The following is a 17464-nucleotide window of genomic DNA, read 5'->3' as shown; positions in this document are numbered from 1 at the left end:
AAGCTAAGCAGGGCAGGGTGCATGTATACATGTGCCCATGTGTTACTGTCTTCCATTCCAACTGTATCAGCAACAGGTACAACCCCACCACAGTGTTCACCACTAGGTGCTACCAGCATACCCGTCATACTGATACAGAGCTCACTCACGCAGGAGTGGTGAAGTGATGATGACACCGGGACATTGCCTTGAGACAGAAATGCAAGACTAGGTCGCATCTAAACCAAGAATTTTAAATAATGATTTTATTACTTTTTATGACAGGAATGAGTTGGTGTGTTGCACATTAAATAGACTCCTCTTCTTCAATCTACCTTATCTTCCACCCAAAAGACATAGGTAGATCCATGGTTATGACTTTTCCCAAGAGCTAAAGCTTTGCAAGGTGGGTCTACAGCTGCTATGTATCTGTCTTGTTAGAAAAAGCCATGGACAATAAATATTGCAATGGACTTAAAATAAAAGAATAGAGCACAAAAACAGTGGCACATTTATTACAAAGTGCTATCTCATGATGTTTTATGAGCAGGTAAATTGTAAAAAAGTACATGGAGGAATTCATAGTGCATGACTAGCTTAAGGCAGAAGAAAACATAAAATATCATTATTGCTGATGACTTCCCACATCGCGTTTTTACTGAAGTTATTTGCAAGTTTGGCCCAAAAAGGAACATTTCTTGGTCAGTCTGGTACTAGCACATAGAACCTTTCTGTCACTGACCACAGCCCAATACCTAACAGCTGTTGGATCTCACACAAAGTGAGTCATCTTCATTTAGGTTCAAGTGGTATGTCAATTCATGCCATCACTGATAATGCCAGCCAGGCTACCAGCCAAAACAGCTTTTGACAGAAGCTGAGGGAACTTCAGTGAGACAAGGAAGAGGAATATTGTCCTGTAGACAGGCTCTGTATTCCCCCTGTTGTCTCAGCAGAGAGTTAGAAATAATCACAGAGCTATGTAGTCATCATTCTTCCCAAATACTAAACTCATTCAAAGACAGGAAATTAAAGTACAAACTTACTTGATGCTGGGATCCAAAACCACATTTAAAGTAGCTTAGTTTTGGTGTTTAAAAATAAATAAATCTTTATACACCTTCATATAGTACATTTTCACTATAGAGAGAATCCAAACAGGTAAGTACTAACCATAGAGCCTTCTCCATTCCATTTGTCACCCATTACTGGATCGCATACTGCAACAGAATAAATCTAGCTTTAGAAATGGGGTACAGTTATAGAGACCCTGGTAGAGGGAAAAGGTTTGGGTAACAGTAGTGGCTATGTAACAGCACCGAGCACCTGATCGCTTATATACTCTCACAGCTCTTGCAGCATACTCAACCTGAGATTTTTAAGTGGTGGCTGCCAATTTTGAAAGAGTGGGCTATGAATCTTAAACAACTGTCAGAGGACTGTAGTCACCCTCTTCTTTCTGCTTCCATGTTATTATGTCTGAAGGTGATGAGAGAGTCTGAATGCTCAGAGTAAAGGGGCTTCTGCTGTACAAAGCACAGAGATCCCTTCCCTTCACTCCCCAACCTAAAATGCCGGAATAGTAGCATGGTGGGGAAAAAACACGAGAGAAGCTAATAGCTATGAAAAGAGTCCTAATTTTCACTTTAGCGTAAAAAGATACATGCCAAACACACACAGCAAAATGCTGTGTGCACACATAAAAAAAATTAGGTGTATTACAATAAAACAAGAAGAAAACCCATGCCAATGTACATGAGCTCATAGTTGGTGTAATACTACTAATAATAATACATTTTTGGCATAGGTTCTGAATCATCAGCAGGATTAACATATTCCAGGTGCCCTCAGTTTCAAGGCGAGGATGGAAACAGCCTAGCCTTGTACTTTTAAAAGGAACATTGTTCATTGTAGTAAAACGGCTTTTAGCAAAGTAAAAAAGAAATATAAATCCAAAGTTATCAAATCAATGCCAAATCAATATTTAAGGAAGTTTCTGTGGGTAAGAAGAGGATAATTTGTTTCACATTTTAAAAGTGCTTTCCTTACATTATAATCTATTTATTAAATATAAAGGATATTAGAAGCCTAACTGTGTTCCCAGCATCTGACTGCTTCCTTCCTTTTGTACAGCTAGATGTTTCTTTCTGCTTATGCTCCAACAGTTTTTAGCTTTCACTTACCAGTACAAAGCTCTGGAGAACCTGACAATGCAACAGTATTAAATCAAGGCTAAAACCCAACAGAACACCAGCTCATGAAGATCTCTCTGCTACATTTTTCAGAATGATAACCGTGCCTTGTTAATTTTAAGTCAGATATCACATTGCACAGTATGACACCTTGCAAATCCTGCAAACCATTCTAGATGCTTCTTGACCACATAGTTTACTGAACGTAAAGATGACAGGTTCAAACCATCATTTGTAGCTTTTCATTCCACTAAATCCCCACTGACTTTGCCCTGTCATTCTAAACATTTTGCTCACTTCAAGCCTATGATGGTTACATTCAAAAGTTCTGAAACAGTCAAGAGTCAGGAAGGAAAGAGGCGAATCTTTTCTCACAGGTTTAAGCCTGACACAACATGTTAAAGACAGTTGTTGCTACAGTCTGTTGCTCTTGAGTGCTCCCAGGCAACCTTAGCGGAGGGCACCAGAGGTAAAAAAGCCCTCCAGAGGTTTAAGCTAAATTATAAAGCTTATAAGGCACAGTAAGACATTTCTGGGATATAACCTGAAACCATGGCAGGGCAACACCTGAGTCCATCCTGCTTTTCACTGACTTGGAAATCTAGGAGAGGCTTCAGCTATCAGCACTTAGATCCTATGCTTCTGATCTACAAACAGCAGCAGCCAGCTGGGATTTTATAAGCCCTTCTTTGATACAGACTATCAGTCCTCAAGGCACATTCTCCTTTGGACGGCATAATGCAAGAAATATACTGAAAGGCATAAAATCAGAAAGATAAAAAACCAACTCCCTCAACACTTAAGCAAAGCCAAAACAGAATTTCACTGCAGCCTCAGCTGCTCAGAGCACAAGACGATTGCGAAATGCTGCGTAACATCAGATCAGTGTTTTCATCCTAAAACAAGAAAAAGATGGGCAATACAGTGATGAAGTAGAAAGGATTATAATACATGTCCTTACCATATACTAGGTTAGAATTCTGTTGCTTTAACTCCTGGACAATATCCACCACCATTGCAAGAAACGATGTGTCTCTTGTATATCCTTGGGAAAAAAAAGACACTTTTGAAGTCTATTTTCATGAACACTTTCCCCCCCCCCCCCCCCCCATTTTGGATAGGAATGCTGCATGCTTCTCATTCTTTGGAACATTGCATTTTTAGAACAAAGGCATATTTTATTCAGGAATAATAGGTGGAAAACAAATTCTTGCACAACTACAAATATAACCTTAAAAATGCATTTACTAAGTATGTTACATATGTAGGGTTCATACAACTTCAATATGCTTGAATATATATACAAAAAGGTCAGGCTGAAAGAAAAAAAACCACATTCTTTTTCTTCAAAACAGCAGTCTGAATTAGTATTATTTATAACGTAGTAAATAAGTGCCCTGGTTTCAGCTGGGACAGGGTTAATTTTCTTCTTAGTAGCTGCTGCAGTGCTGTTTTGGATTTGGTGTGATGTTTTTAGTTGTTGCTGGGTGACGTTTATACTAAATCAAGGACTTTTGGGTTTCCTTGGCCCTGCCAGCCAGAGGGCTGGAGGGGCAAGGGGAACTGGGAGGGGACACAGCCAGGACAGGTGACCCAAACTAGCCAAAGGCATGTTCCATACCATGGGACATCATGCTGAGTATATAAACAGGGGGAAGAAGGAGGAAGGGGGGGACATTTGGCATTATGGTGTTTGTCTTCCTGACTAACCATTACGTGTGATGGAGCCCGGCTTTCCTGGGAATGGCCGAACACCTGCCTGCCCACGGGAAGCAGTGAATGAATTCCTTGCTTTGCTTGCACGCACAGCTTTCGCTTTACCTATTAAATTGTTCTTATCTCAACCCTCATGTTTTACATTCCTTTCTGATTTTCCTCCCCATCCCTCTGGGTGAGGGGGAGTGAGCGAGCAGCTGCGTGGTGCTTGGGGTTAAACCACAACAATAAGAAATATTTTAAATTCCATATATTTTGCTCTTACACTGGTTTGAAGCAGGTTTTTTTAAATTATTATTATTATTGTTGCTGATAACAGTCCAACACATTAATGCAATGGAGACTTAATCTTGCATATTTTAGAGCAATGCCAATATACCAATCAAATTCCTATTTCTAGGCTTAGCAGTAAAATAAGTGGAAATAAGTTTTATTATATCTTAAGGCCCTAATCACAATGCTAGCACCACAATTATTCTTATTTAATCATTAATTTCTTTATTTTATAGATGCTTCTTTATATATTTATTTTGTGTATTAACTTTATTTACAACATCTGTTAATTAATGATTTTATTTTCATTTATTTTAATTCACATAGTAGCAGTATTTTTAGCAAGGTAGCTTCTTCAAACCTACAGCTTGGAAATGTCCACTCTACCAAAATATTCAACAACAGATTTTGGAGATTTTCTTTTTTTAACTCACAAAATTCATCAAGTCATAGTTGTTGCAGAGAAATGGAAAAGGCTTCCAAGATTTTTGAACAAAATGCTTTGTCTTATCTCTATGAAATGCTAATAATCAGTCAAAAAAGCCAAGCAAACATTTTTGTTTAAAATGACCTATGATGGTAGAACTGCTGAAAAAAAAACAGAAAGTATTATTAACATTATTGACAGAGGTGTTTAAAAAATTACACTGAACTGGAGTTTATTTTTTACCTTGAGTGTTTTATTGTAAATGAAACAAATATATGAAGATCTACAAGTAACTAACAGTCACAAAAGTTAATGAAATGTTATTTTGTATAATCAACCTGAAGACAATAATTTCCATCTCAGCTAAGATATCTAGTCATCAGACATACAATTACAGTCAAATCCCATCTGCTGACAAATTAGTTTTCAGTGTTTAAATAATCACATCCAGGTTGTTACAGGTACAAATTACAGTTGTGCGCTATAGTGAATGGCTGTTCTTGTTTGAAGAGAAAAATCTGTCATTTGGCCCTGAATGAAAAAACCCTGTGTTTTAAGTTCAGCCACAGTGCAACTGAACACTAAAACACTGAGAGTGTTATTAGATCTTAAGAAATTGGCGTCATTTCTATCCATGCCTTCTTTTTGTCCATACTGAAAATGGCTACACCAAATAAGATTTTTAAACAAACATGAACAACACACTGACTGACCCATCTACCCAAAAATCCTATTTTAAAAGGCATGTTAATAAAGATCCTTTTTTCCCTCCAAAATTTCTTTTTGATGAAGAATTCTATTTTTCCTTCTACCATTTTTAATCTCTTAACATCCATTTTGCCAGTACAAGACAGTGAGAGCAAAGGAGCTGGGGTCTCTCCCAAGAGTTAAAAGTAAAATAAAAGAGGAACGTTTCCAGTAAAAGAATACTCCAACATTATTTACAAATTTTGTGTAATAGCATCTCCTGAAAACTCCTACAATACACTGTGCTTTTCCTGGAAATGCCCTCTGTGTGAGTTCTTTTGAGGAAAGAAAGGGTGTTTATTTCTGAATCACAAAGAACCCATTTATGCTGAAAGTAATATCTTAACCTTAGTGTAGTGTATTTCTATTTAGTCTTTACTTTGGAGATATTCCCTGAAAAGGAACTGACAATGCCACACCTTTCAAGCCAGAATGACTGCTTTGGGGTTATAATCCATACACTTAAAAGTCTCCATTTTTCTCTGTGTATAAAAACATTTTCCTACAAATTTAAGTAATGAAATCAATCAAATCTGGCAATATTTTTCTATTTACCTTTAAAAAAATATCAGTTCACTGCTCTATAGATATTGACACTGTAATCTAAACCAGATGCATAGCTCTTACTGAAGTGAAACCTGATCAGTAACCTGTATTTGAGAAGCAGGAACTGGATGAGCAGCGGTTTTTAATAGAAACTGCACATACGATCTCTCCTTTCTATAGAGCATTCTACAAGTTCTTTGGCTATATTTATAAACACTTTGCACCTAGTGGCAAGGCAAAGGAAAACACTGCACAGTCATTTATGTCCTGCAGAATTGTATCCACTCAGAGGACCTACATAGTAACAACAGCAAAAAAAAAAATAATCAAGAGAGTCTACAAAGTCAAAACCAAAATCCAACCCTGCTTATACTCTGCCCTGTATCCAAAGCACTACCCCCGAAAGTTCAAGTAGAAAAAGCAAGGACAACTGTTTATAAAATCATGCTACAGTACTGCAGCGTGCCAGTACTGCAAATTTAAGAGAAAGACTTAAACTCATGTCTTCATAATAAATTTTAAAATAACACTCTGATAATTCCTCATCCTTTTTTCAGTAGAGGCACTCCCAAAACATTAATCAAGTCTGTACATGACTGCCCTGTATAAGTCTGTAAACTATATGGGGGGATCAATTTACCCATCAATTAAAACCTTCAGGCAGAACACTGGCTGCTTTAAACTAAACAGCATGAGCAGTTGAGACTACAATATACAGATGAAACTGCAGAAGGACTCAAAGGAAGGAAAACTTAATTGCTTGGTTTGGAATAATGAGGGATATGGTTTATATTTCTTTACTTTTGTTTACATCTCATGGGAAGTTCAAGGAACAAGCTTCTTACCTGTGAGTACATAATCATACCGGTTGACCTTGTTCAGCTTAAGTCCTTCATAGAGCTCATGAAGTTCATCTGAATTTAACACCTGACCCTTCCAGTGGGCATAACCTGCAAAGTAAATGCCAGATAATTTTTCAAGAACTAGATTTTCTATTTAGGATCACACAGATGATACACATGGAGGGACCGTATCAGATATTAGCACCAGAAGGCATTGCCACCTCCTCTTCTGTAAAACACTGTTGCTGAATGAAAGCTGCTGTCAGCAGAACAGTTGCTGTGCTCAACAACTCCTTAGCGCCTCTGTTTCCCGAAGGAACTAGTATGACTGCATTGGTGATTGAGACTGTCCACACACGACCTCCTGCAAGATTTACCCTGGAGCCTATACAACCATCCTTTTCCTGTGTGGAGGGGGACAAACGTATGGCTTAGACTTGATTGGGGGAGGGTGTCAGTATAATCTGGTTTTGTTATTTTATGCTATAAAAAAAGAAAAACATTGACAGCTAGATGACAAGCTTAAATAGGCTTGTGGATCTGTCTGGACACAAGCATGCAGCACTGCTGCACCCATCACATATGGTGTTCACTGGGACCTGCACGTAACTAATAGACTGACCACAGCAGAACATTGTCATGGATGCTCTTTAAACATACCAGTGTAACCTGGCAGAATTTCTTCCAAAAATAGCACAGTTTTAATGCTGAGGATCCTGGAGGAGGCAAATGAGTATCAGAAAGACACTATAAACAGACAAATAATATCCATACATTCTTACCCTTGAACGATGTCTTAGAATTACAAGCCAATATTCTTGGCTAAGACATGGATGGATGCTGAAATTACTTGGGAGAAGTTGGACTGATTTCAGCAAAAAAAAAGGACCAAGCTTCATGGCAGCCAATTTCAAGAAAAAGAAAGAGAAGTCTTCCTTGACAGACTCTAAACATTTGTTGAAAAATGTAAATGCATCCTGCACCTTGTCATCAAAGCCTGCCCATGTAGATGGCAGCCATCACTCCCTTGTATACAACAACAGAGCTTCCTCCAGGATATTAGATGAAGCACTCACAATCTAACCCTTCCGACCTCCATGAATTCAGAGTTTGTCAAAATCTTTTTATTAAGTGGAACTACGAAAAATGAAATGTTAAATGAGGCATCTGCTTTCACACCACCCCTATGTGAAGGCAATGGTATTTTGTTTGTTTTAACTTCTGCTCTTAGAGTTAGAAAACTCTGTGGTAAAAACAGTTGGCTTTGATTATCACTCTAAACTGTGTTACTAGAGTAACTGCCAAAAGGTGCCTAGAGCCTAGGATAAGCACATTTTTCAGTTTTCCTTCTTATGAATGCAAATACACCACAGTAGGGTGAGCAGATGGATCATTTTGTTCTCCTCAGCTCACAAAGGCCTAGGTCTAAAACACGACTTGCTGCCAGCTGGCTGGGGGACTGACTCACATCAGCCACTACAATCCTCTCCCTAGCAAATGTATTTTAAAAAGTCTCTGTGAAGAAACGGACAAAATGAGGGATTCCCATATGTTTGGGCTGTAGTTCCATTGCAGAGCATAGCGGTATTCAGAACAGCAACACCTAACACCTAGGCACATGTCTAGCCCCAAGTATGAGGAACCCTCAACTACAACTTACTCAAGTGTTTGGCTTATTTAACACAATGCAGATGTTCGCTCTGTCACATCTGCAGCTTCAGATAGAAATAATCAGTCCTCTCCCCGAAATCTCTACTTCTATTAGCACTGCAAAGCCAGTCCATACAGGCACACAACAGAGTCTTTCTTATTCCATTGTGCCTGTCAATGAAACTGAGTGTAGTTTTCACCCAGAATCAAGGTCAGCTGGCAAAAGAGCAGTCATTCATCTTGCACACGGCCATAAAAATAACTATGATAGATCGTCCAGACAATCTAGATACTTTGGGGAGACATTCCTACAGAGGGACCCTGCACATTCACTGTTTATCTAGAAGCTCACCTTCCTATCTCAAGCCCTCTCAAACAGTCAAGGCACAGGGTCTGTGCCACCCCTATCCTCCACTGAGGGAGGAAAATAAATATAGCAACAAAATGTTAGGTAGCAGCCCAGCTTAGCTCAGGAATTTTAAGTTATTCGCATGGGACAGGGACATTGTCCAAACTCTGTAGCAATGACTTCCAACGATATCTAGAAGACCTTTTCTATCATCTGATAACATGCGTAATACAAACTAAGTCTAATCACAGTAACTGGAGGGAAAAAAAAGTCCTAGGGAGGTTTTCAGGGAAGCCCCAGCTGTTCAGACAGAAGAAAAGGGGCAATGTCTTCATTGGATCTGCAGAAAAGTGTGATTTCACAAGGAACTGAATTATGTTCGAGTAAGAAGAAACAAACCAATTCAAAACTGGCAGCAACACGGGAACAACCCTAAGCCCTTTCCCCAGACTAAACTTCATGTAACATGATGAACAAGGGGCAAATCCCATGACCCTGCATTTCTCTTACTTTCCTGGTAGAATATATAACCAAAAAAGCAGCTTCTACAGAGGGACAGAAGAAAACCCCAGTTATTCATGTTCAAAAAAGGTTTCACTTCCAACTGAAGGATGGATACCTTGGGGTCCCAGGGAGAGGGACTGTTACAAAAGGGGAAAGGCAAAAAAGAAGGAAGCCAAGTCCTTGTTTTGGCTGCAAAACCACCAAATAATTCCCCTCAGTGCTGGACTGAGAGCAGAGAGAACACTGCAAATCAGTATACAGCTCTCCAAAACTGCACTTGGCTCAGACTGACAGTATTAGTCTCCCAGATTAATAATAATTTTAAACACAAAAATGAACATGACCATTTAAACATCTTTATGCCCCTTCTGCTTATCTGTGTTATGGCCTTTTACTGCAATTAAATGTTATATATTTGCTTTTAGCAGATAAGGGAATGAAAACAGGTAAGATACAATGCCTCTTGTCACTCATCCCTCTAAAATGGTAAATGTGTTCATTAGTCTCCAAGGAAATGTCTTGGTTCATCTGCATGAAAAAAAACCCCAAAACCAAAAGCAGCCAAGAAAGGCAGCCAAATATTGCACTCAAGATGAATTTACATACTTTTCTTTCTTGCCTGCCTCCACTGGTACACATTTTTTCCTCCTCTGGAATGGATTTATAAGCCTCTTAATTACTTCCAAAAACAAGGAAAAAAGAATAAAAAACACAGGCATACCAGAAGAAGAAAAGAACAACCCAAAACAAAACAAAAAACAAGCTACTATTTAAGTATAGCAGGGCACGTAAGATTTGTTTTCCAAACCAGAACGTTCTGTTCTGAGGTTTGAGTTGCTCCTGTGCTGCTCCCTACAAATCTATTCCAAGTGGCTTCAGTAACCAAGTATTTTCCGTGGGAAAAAGGAAGAAAGAACTAGTGTTTAAGAATATGATGGGCAGACAATCTGGTCCCAGCTGTGTCACAAAATTCACATGTAAACTCTGGCATACAACCTGGTCTAAACATCTGACAATCTTCAGCTACCAGGTGGCCTTCGACAAAACCAGAAATACAGTACCAAATTCTCCATTGGATTTTTTACAGCTGGTCAGTGTGGGAGTAAAATACCACCAGTGTTAGGCAGGAGCAGAGATCTTTTCTTTTTGTCCTGCACTACACAGATGTGAATGACTGCATATGGGCGGTAGACTGTGGAGAATCACATAAATGAGACAGAATTATAATTTCTCATGTATTAGACCTATCTGCCAACCCAACCACCCACTACAGACCCACTAAGTGGAAGTCAAAACTGCTTTGCTTAAGAATAAAAAGAAAAGGAACAGGAAAAAACCCAGGCTATTTACTCTGGAGCAGTTTCCAAGGTGTGGTTTGGATGGCAAAGTAAGTACATTATATGCTTACCATTAACGTACCAATAAAAAACAAAAATGCAAATCACTGAAGAATTAAAAATGCACCCCAAAAAAAAAACCAACAAAAAAAAATATCTAATTTTCATTTTTGCACATCAGAGGACTAAATGCTTCTGTAAACAACACAGTAAAATATAATAAATAGCATAGAATCTTTGCAGGTTGCATGACAGCTTCTTTTATTTGTGCATGAAGCAAGATGCCATTCAAGGGTGAGTCACTCTCACACTCTCATCATAAAAGTTCTTCACTAAGCAGCATGACAAACTGTTCTCCCAGGGGGACTGATTTAAAAGACATTTTCCAAATTTCAGGATTATCAGAGACTGAAGAAAGCTGAATTTTCTGAGCAGGAGTCAGCAGAAATAGGCCCGTGGTATCTTACTAATTTAAAGACAAGGCAAAAAAAAAAACCCAACAATAATTCACCAAAGCATGTTAGTCATAAATTCCCTCTGCATTTTATCTTTTGCTGACAATATCAGGTTTAAAGATGGGGATGGGGAAAGAAAGAATGCTGTGTCTAAAACCTCACACAATTTGCTACCTGTGCCCCTCTGGTATGTGGCATTCTTTGAGAAACTACAGCTCACAGCTAGATTTTGAAGCAGAAATTTGGCCTTCAGCTTTAATGATGGCCACAGAAAAGGGTCTCATAAGATCTTGTTCTCATATGAAAAATCAAGTTACCTTCAGCAATTCACCCAGCACACTATTGCCGTGTATTGCAGCACTGTTCCAGACAAGCCACAGCCCAGCATGGCAGTTTCTGTTCCTAAATCCCTGCAGCGGTAAATGGATTTCCAGGTGCTAGTGCTAGTTGGTGTGCAGGCATGCATACATGCTCAGCTTTGAAAAGTCTTCTTATGAGGATACCACATGTTCCTACATGACTATCCCAAAGAGGAGGTTCAAAGCCACTGGACTTAGAATCTATCCTTCAATTTAAGAAAGGGTAGAAAGGATTTCATAGAAAAACTGCAGTGCTAGACAACTAGACCTGCCATGAAAGGGAATATGTACGGGCCCCTCCTTTCTTCGCCATTCCTTACTCTTCCAACCAAATGACCGACACTTCTACGTATAATCTCCTTTTACACACGCTTGGCAAGTGACAAACACAGTATTGTGAATTTTTTTCTGAAAGCTCTGTTTCCCAAAGTCATGAGGTTGTGCAGTGCAGCAATCTTTGGAATTTTCTAAGCACATTTATAAAACAATCAAGATTACAGAAAAAAAGAAAGTGACTCCTAAAACATCAGGAGACAAAATAAAAGATCCAAGTATTTTAAAGACTTGTGATCCCCGAGACACTTTTAGTTTTGGGATGTTCATTTAGGCCTTTTTGGCGGGTAGTGTAGTGGTGGGGGTGGCATGGAAATCCCTAATTTGTTGTTCCTTCTGCTACCTTAATTGCCAAACTTCAAATGAAACACTAGTAACATTTCTCCACTTGTGATACTATTACTTTTTTTTTTTTCTTTTTAAGATATTGAAGGTTTGGATTTTTTGTTTTTAAGATGTTTTAAGAACCTGGTCATCCTGTTGGTAATGTAATTTTCCTACCTTCAAACACATTCAGTTTATCATCCAATAAAACCTCTATTACGCTCTTTTAACACCCTTTAAAGCAGATTTTATCTTGAAACTGAAAGCCAACAAACAACAAGTGCTCATCCATTTTGAGTGCTAAGTTATTTCACATGAAAAAATTGGTTAATTTTCGGAAAGTACAACAGTTTTACCCAGCTATCAAACACCAAACAACAAAAAAAACCCAACTCCAAAACTGAATACATTAAAGTAAGTCACACCTAAGTATCTCTTATAAATATGACAGAACTTTGTACTGTGCCAAAGGGTAGAAGCAAAATAAGCAGCTTTTTGCCTGAGCCACAAAAGGCCCCCATCCCTTGTTTAATTATTAACTCTTTCATGCCTTTTCTCTACAAGCAGAGATGGCTTTCTAGCTACCTTTGAAACATTCCTTTCTTCTTCTCTGGGTGACACTAACCTCCTTCCATGATGGGAATATTTTATAACTTTTTGAAAGCTGCATGGAGTTCAACATAGTAAGAGAGGACAGAGGCTTCTTGGTCTGCTCTCTGGTCCAAAAATTAGTAGTTTATTAATAAAGCTGTACTTGTGAGATAGTAGGAAAGTATCACAACTTTTGACTTCTTCCCCCCCCCCCCCCCCCCCCCCCTTTTCTTCGTCAGAAACAATTTGAGCTCTTTTCCAAGATGTTAAAGTCAGAATTTGTTCCTGGATTATTTTTGAAGACACCGTTAGAATTTCTTTATCTAAAGATCTCCCCTCAAACAACCTGCCACCACCACTACAGTAGATGTGTCTCCATTGATCCAAAAATAGCAAGTCACTAAGTCACTTTTACCTTTATAGGTAAAAGGTATTGCTAAAATACACATAAATTTAAGCTTTCTTTTGGAAAATAAAGTCCTCTAGCACTGTGAGTGTTAGAAAGTCTGAAAGTATTATGTGAGTGCGTGATACTCAGGCTTAGAACCTAAGTAAAAATGCACCCAAATGTATTTGGTGTGCACCACCCCCTTCCTCCCTCCAGAATGAGGATTACGTGCTAGCCATCTGGGTGGGCACATAAAGAGAGGAAACATGTCTAGCTGCATATTCTTTTGATGTTTGTGTTGGTAACATAATTATGAGCATTATATAGCCGTAACATACAGAAAACAGTACTGAAGACTTCCCAGTTCACATGCCTGTCTGTGTAGATGGCCGTATTTGCGTTATTTCACTGTCTGAATTAACTAGATTACTGCCTAACAAAAGAAACTCACACTGTAAAGTAGCAGAACAGGACACTACTGTGTCTTATCATGCCCTAATCCCAAATTCAGACTTCTGTGAGACTGGAATCAAAACACGAAAATTATGTTTCTGCTCTATATCCTGAAAATGTGAGTGAAAACATCAGACCCATCTCCTTTCCACTGTCATGTGATGAGGTGAGCCACATGTTGAGTAGAACTGAGTGACTGTGGAGTGGTATCTGAAGACACGTGTAAAATTTTACCTGTGTGGTTTGAAAACTGGACAGAGTTCACTGTATCAACTTCAAATCCCAAAACCTGTAACAGAACACAAGAATACTTTTACTAACACAGCTTTGTTAATACATTATTAATGTCACAAAACACAAGAAAGGATTCTGATTTCCCAGTGTATATTCAAAAATCTTGAGCATTGTTTTGAAGTGAAAGCTGAGTCAACACACATGCAATATAAACAAACAACGCAGTACTTCACTACAGCGGTAGACATGGAACAAACGTCACACTGGCAACAGCACCAGAAAAACAGAGTTCTGGATCCTCAGGCTAGAGTTCAGCTGGGGATAAGGATGGAGAGGCTGGTCCAGCAGAAACACTGAAAAAAGCCTTGGCTAGTCTTTCTTGTCAAGAAAAGCAAGGTACTAAATTAATGCAAAATGTGGAGGGAGGATGCAGTAAGTATTCCAGAAAGCCAATCTTTCTAAAAGAAGGACAGAATAATCTTAAAAGGGATCAATGTTATGAGCCATACTTGGATGTCACAAGCAGTTTCTTCACAACTAAAAGAGAATAGAAAGAAATCACAGAGAATTAATTTGGGGCATGATCAGTCAATCAAAGGGAGAGAGCTCTTAAAAACACAGAGTAAAAAAAGCCTAAAGCGTGCTCCAAAAGCCACCTTGCTCCCTTGCATTACCAGCAATCCAAATATTGAAATACCCAAGAATTAGCTAGTGTGATCAACAAACGCATTCTTGTGGCCCCAAAAGATATAATATTATGAAAATAAGAGAGTTAAATCAGGAGAAAACTAATGAGGATTTTTAACCTGACAATACCTGTTTAATACAGACAGGCATTGCTGTTCAACCCATTTTTATCTGCCATGAAAGAAATTCTAATGCAACAGTGACATAACAGTCTGACATTTAATATTTGTTTCCACATCCTACTTGCTCTGAGTAAGAATTCTCCTCAAAAGACAAGCTTCTATGTATGGCTCGGTGAGTCATACCGGGAGATAATAGTAATGATGCATCACTGTTTATGATCCACTTTCAGGCAATTTGCAGAGAAGGGGAGAGTGAACAAACGAAGCTTTTGCCAGTCACGTTTTTCACTGAGATGCACGCCTCTCCCTTTTTATCACAAAGGCATCCCCCTCACATATATTAAAATCTCTGGGTGTATGGTGCCAGACATTAGGCTTTCCCTGTGCATGTACTTTTGCACATGAAAGCTATTAAGCGTTAAGCCCCTTATTTCAAACCCTGGGCTGTTACAACATGGAGGTATGTGCTGCAACAGGTAGTTTCTTCTGCCTGCAGGTGCTGCATTTCTATCATTTCACAGCTCAGATTCCACACAGGTATTCACAGAGTAAGTCTCTTCTTTCAATGTACAATAAAGATTTATGTTTAGTCCTAACCAGAAAGCAAAGTAATCTTACATTAATCATAGACAGAACGGTGGGTTGTCTCAGCATGATGAAGTTAAAATTAACCTCAGCTTCTACTCTTACCCCAGTTTCTTGTTTCACCTTGGTAGATTTTATTTTAAAGACCCAGGAATTAAAGGGGTGAGAACATGGCAATGCTGTTATGACCTTAACCTTGATGCCTGCACAGGCTCTTCAAAGAAATAAATCAGAATACTGCCTCTAACCAGACTGTCATCCCATATTTGATTCCCCTCCCTGCAATAAACAGACCTAAGAAGTTCTTCTTTCCTTCAAACATCTTGGCAACAATGAAGATTTAATCCATTTCTGTGCAATATTTAGATCACGTCTCTCCAACTATTTAACACTTAACACTACAGAACACACTTACTATGATTTACTAACTAATCAGGTTTTACACTTAGCACTTTAGGGAAGAAAAGCACACACAACTGCTTGTAGGGAGGGCTGCTCCACAACACAGATAAGCACTGTACCAACCGATGGTCACCAGAAAGAGCAGTCCTCCTTTACTGTCTCCACCAGCACAAGCTATCATTAGACTCCTCAACAAACTTTTCTGTAAGATTAGGGATTTTGGTTTGTTTTGGCCAATTAATCTGCTTCAACCAGCAGAAGAGAAAACACAAGGAAGACCATTGTTCTTGGAGACAGCTAGGTGCCAGGTTAGCTTAGCTGTATGCTTGGTAAAAAGTGAGTTAAAGAGCTTTCAAATAGCTGAGGAAGAGTCCGCAAGGGAGCTCGATATTCTCACTTTTCTTATCAGTGCAAAACAGGCTAAAAAGCCTTTAAAGCCATTTACTGACGTTAGTCTACTCTGTCACAGTTTCTAATTTGCTCTAAAGTTTCGTTTTGAATAAGTGCATATGACTGTCATATAACACACCTAATTACAAAACTCTCTAGTTCTGATTCAACCCCCCAAATTAAGCCAGAGTTACTCCAAGGAATTTCCTTTTACAAAGACTCTTAAGCAAAACAGAGTAATTAAAAGACATTAAATGTCATTTAAACAAAGTACAGTTAAACTCACTAATTAGTACTACCTTTGAAACAAGACCAACAGATGTTAAGGTCTAGGCTTAGTATAAAGTATTAAAATAATCAAAAAGAAAGCTGAAGTCATGTTAAGCCAGTGCATGTTTGCTACCAAGCAAACTGCATTAAAAAGTCTCATGGAATGTAGTCACTGGAAGACGGCTTGAAAACAGGGTATATTGAAGTGCTAGAAGCAGCTTTTGACAGCAATCATTTCTATGGCTACAGAGAAAACTTCGTCTTGATTTCAGTTTGTGTAGTTCATTTTAACAACCTGATCAATTAAACTGGATAAGGAAATGTTATCTTCCTCCTTCAATGAGGAATTAAAAACCAGTACTAGTAACTATCATCCTTGCATATCTAGAAGACCATACATATCAGGAGCAGTTTCTGATTCATTGAATGATGAACACTTTCCCTGCTTACAAAGGGAGCTGTATTCAAAAGATGCCTCATTAAATTTTTGAATATGTACTCATTTTTAATTTGTTAGGCAGAGCTAACTAAAAGCACTAATTTTGAGGTTTAATTGATTTAGCTAGAAATTTCTACCCCAACCAGATGTCAAATAAATCTTAAGTGAAAGTTAACTACCTCCTTAGAAATACTTGATTTTTGTATGTACAGACCTAGAAAACTGAGATCAGAGCAAATGTATTGAAGCACATAAATCATACAAAAAAATTTTGCACACAAAGTATCGAGTATCGCCCAAAATTATGCACTTATTTGGATATCAACAATTCTTCCAATGTCATAAACCAGTAAAAATAAACCTTTCCTTTGGAAAATTAAAAGTACAAATTTATAACAGGACTAAACTCAGTTATATCTATCAAGTTTCTTGGTTGTTGATATGAAACACATTTCAATTACTTATCTGAATTCATGGATCTAAAATCAGTCCACTCTGATTTTACTGACAATTTTTCCTACATACAGAAACAAACCTCTTCATGTTTCTGAAGTTAAGTACTGTTATATATATGTCAGTTAAATACAGTTAGATCTATACAGTAGTTTTGTGGCATTCAGTCAGAGAACAAATTCAAGCTAGTAATGGTTTATCATCGTCCACTGAAATCCACAGCTGTCTCTATGCTTTGCTTAAAAAATACATCAGAAGCCACAAGTAGCACTTTGCCAGGTCCACCTGTGTGGCAAATGCCTTTATTGAGATAATGACAGCTTCACCTCATACTCCCTGATGCACCATTTTCCCTTTGCCTCCTTAATTTCTTTGCACATCAGTCTGCTACGTTTGCAAAATGACCCAATTTGGGGT

General features: G+C 38.4%; 1 protein-coding gene across 1 annotated transcript in view; it reads right to left on the bottom strand.

Annotated features, from left to right (window-relative positions):
* Window positions 1-17464, bottom strand: part of PDXK (pyridoxal kinase) — a 54965-nt gene that overhangs the window by 16890 nt on the left and 20611 nt on the right. The window contains exons 2-5 of the mRNA XM_040585196.1: window positions 13700-13754; window positions 6726-6830; window positions 3133-3216; window positions 1153-1199 (exon numbers count right to left, since the gene is read on the bottom strand). Of these exons, the coding sequence (XP_040441130.1) occupies window positions 1153-1199; window positions 3133-3216; window positions 6726-6830; window positions 13700-13754 (291 nt within the window). The remainder of the gene's footprint in view (window positions 1-1152; window positions 1200-3132; window positions 3217-6725; window positions 6831-13699; window positions 13755-17464) is intronic.

The sequence above is a fragment of the Falco naumanni genome, chromosome 2 (genome assembly GCF_017639655.2).
Source record: "Falco naumanni isolate bFalNau1 chromosome 2, bFalNau1.pat, whole genome shotgun sequence".
Classification (NCBI taxonomy): Eukaryota; Metazoa; Chordata; class Aves; order Falconiformes; family Falconidae; genus Falco; species Falco naumanni.
This window is presented reverse-complemented; position numbering and strand designations above follow the sequence as displayed.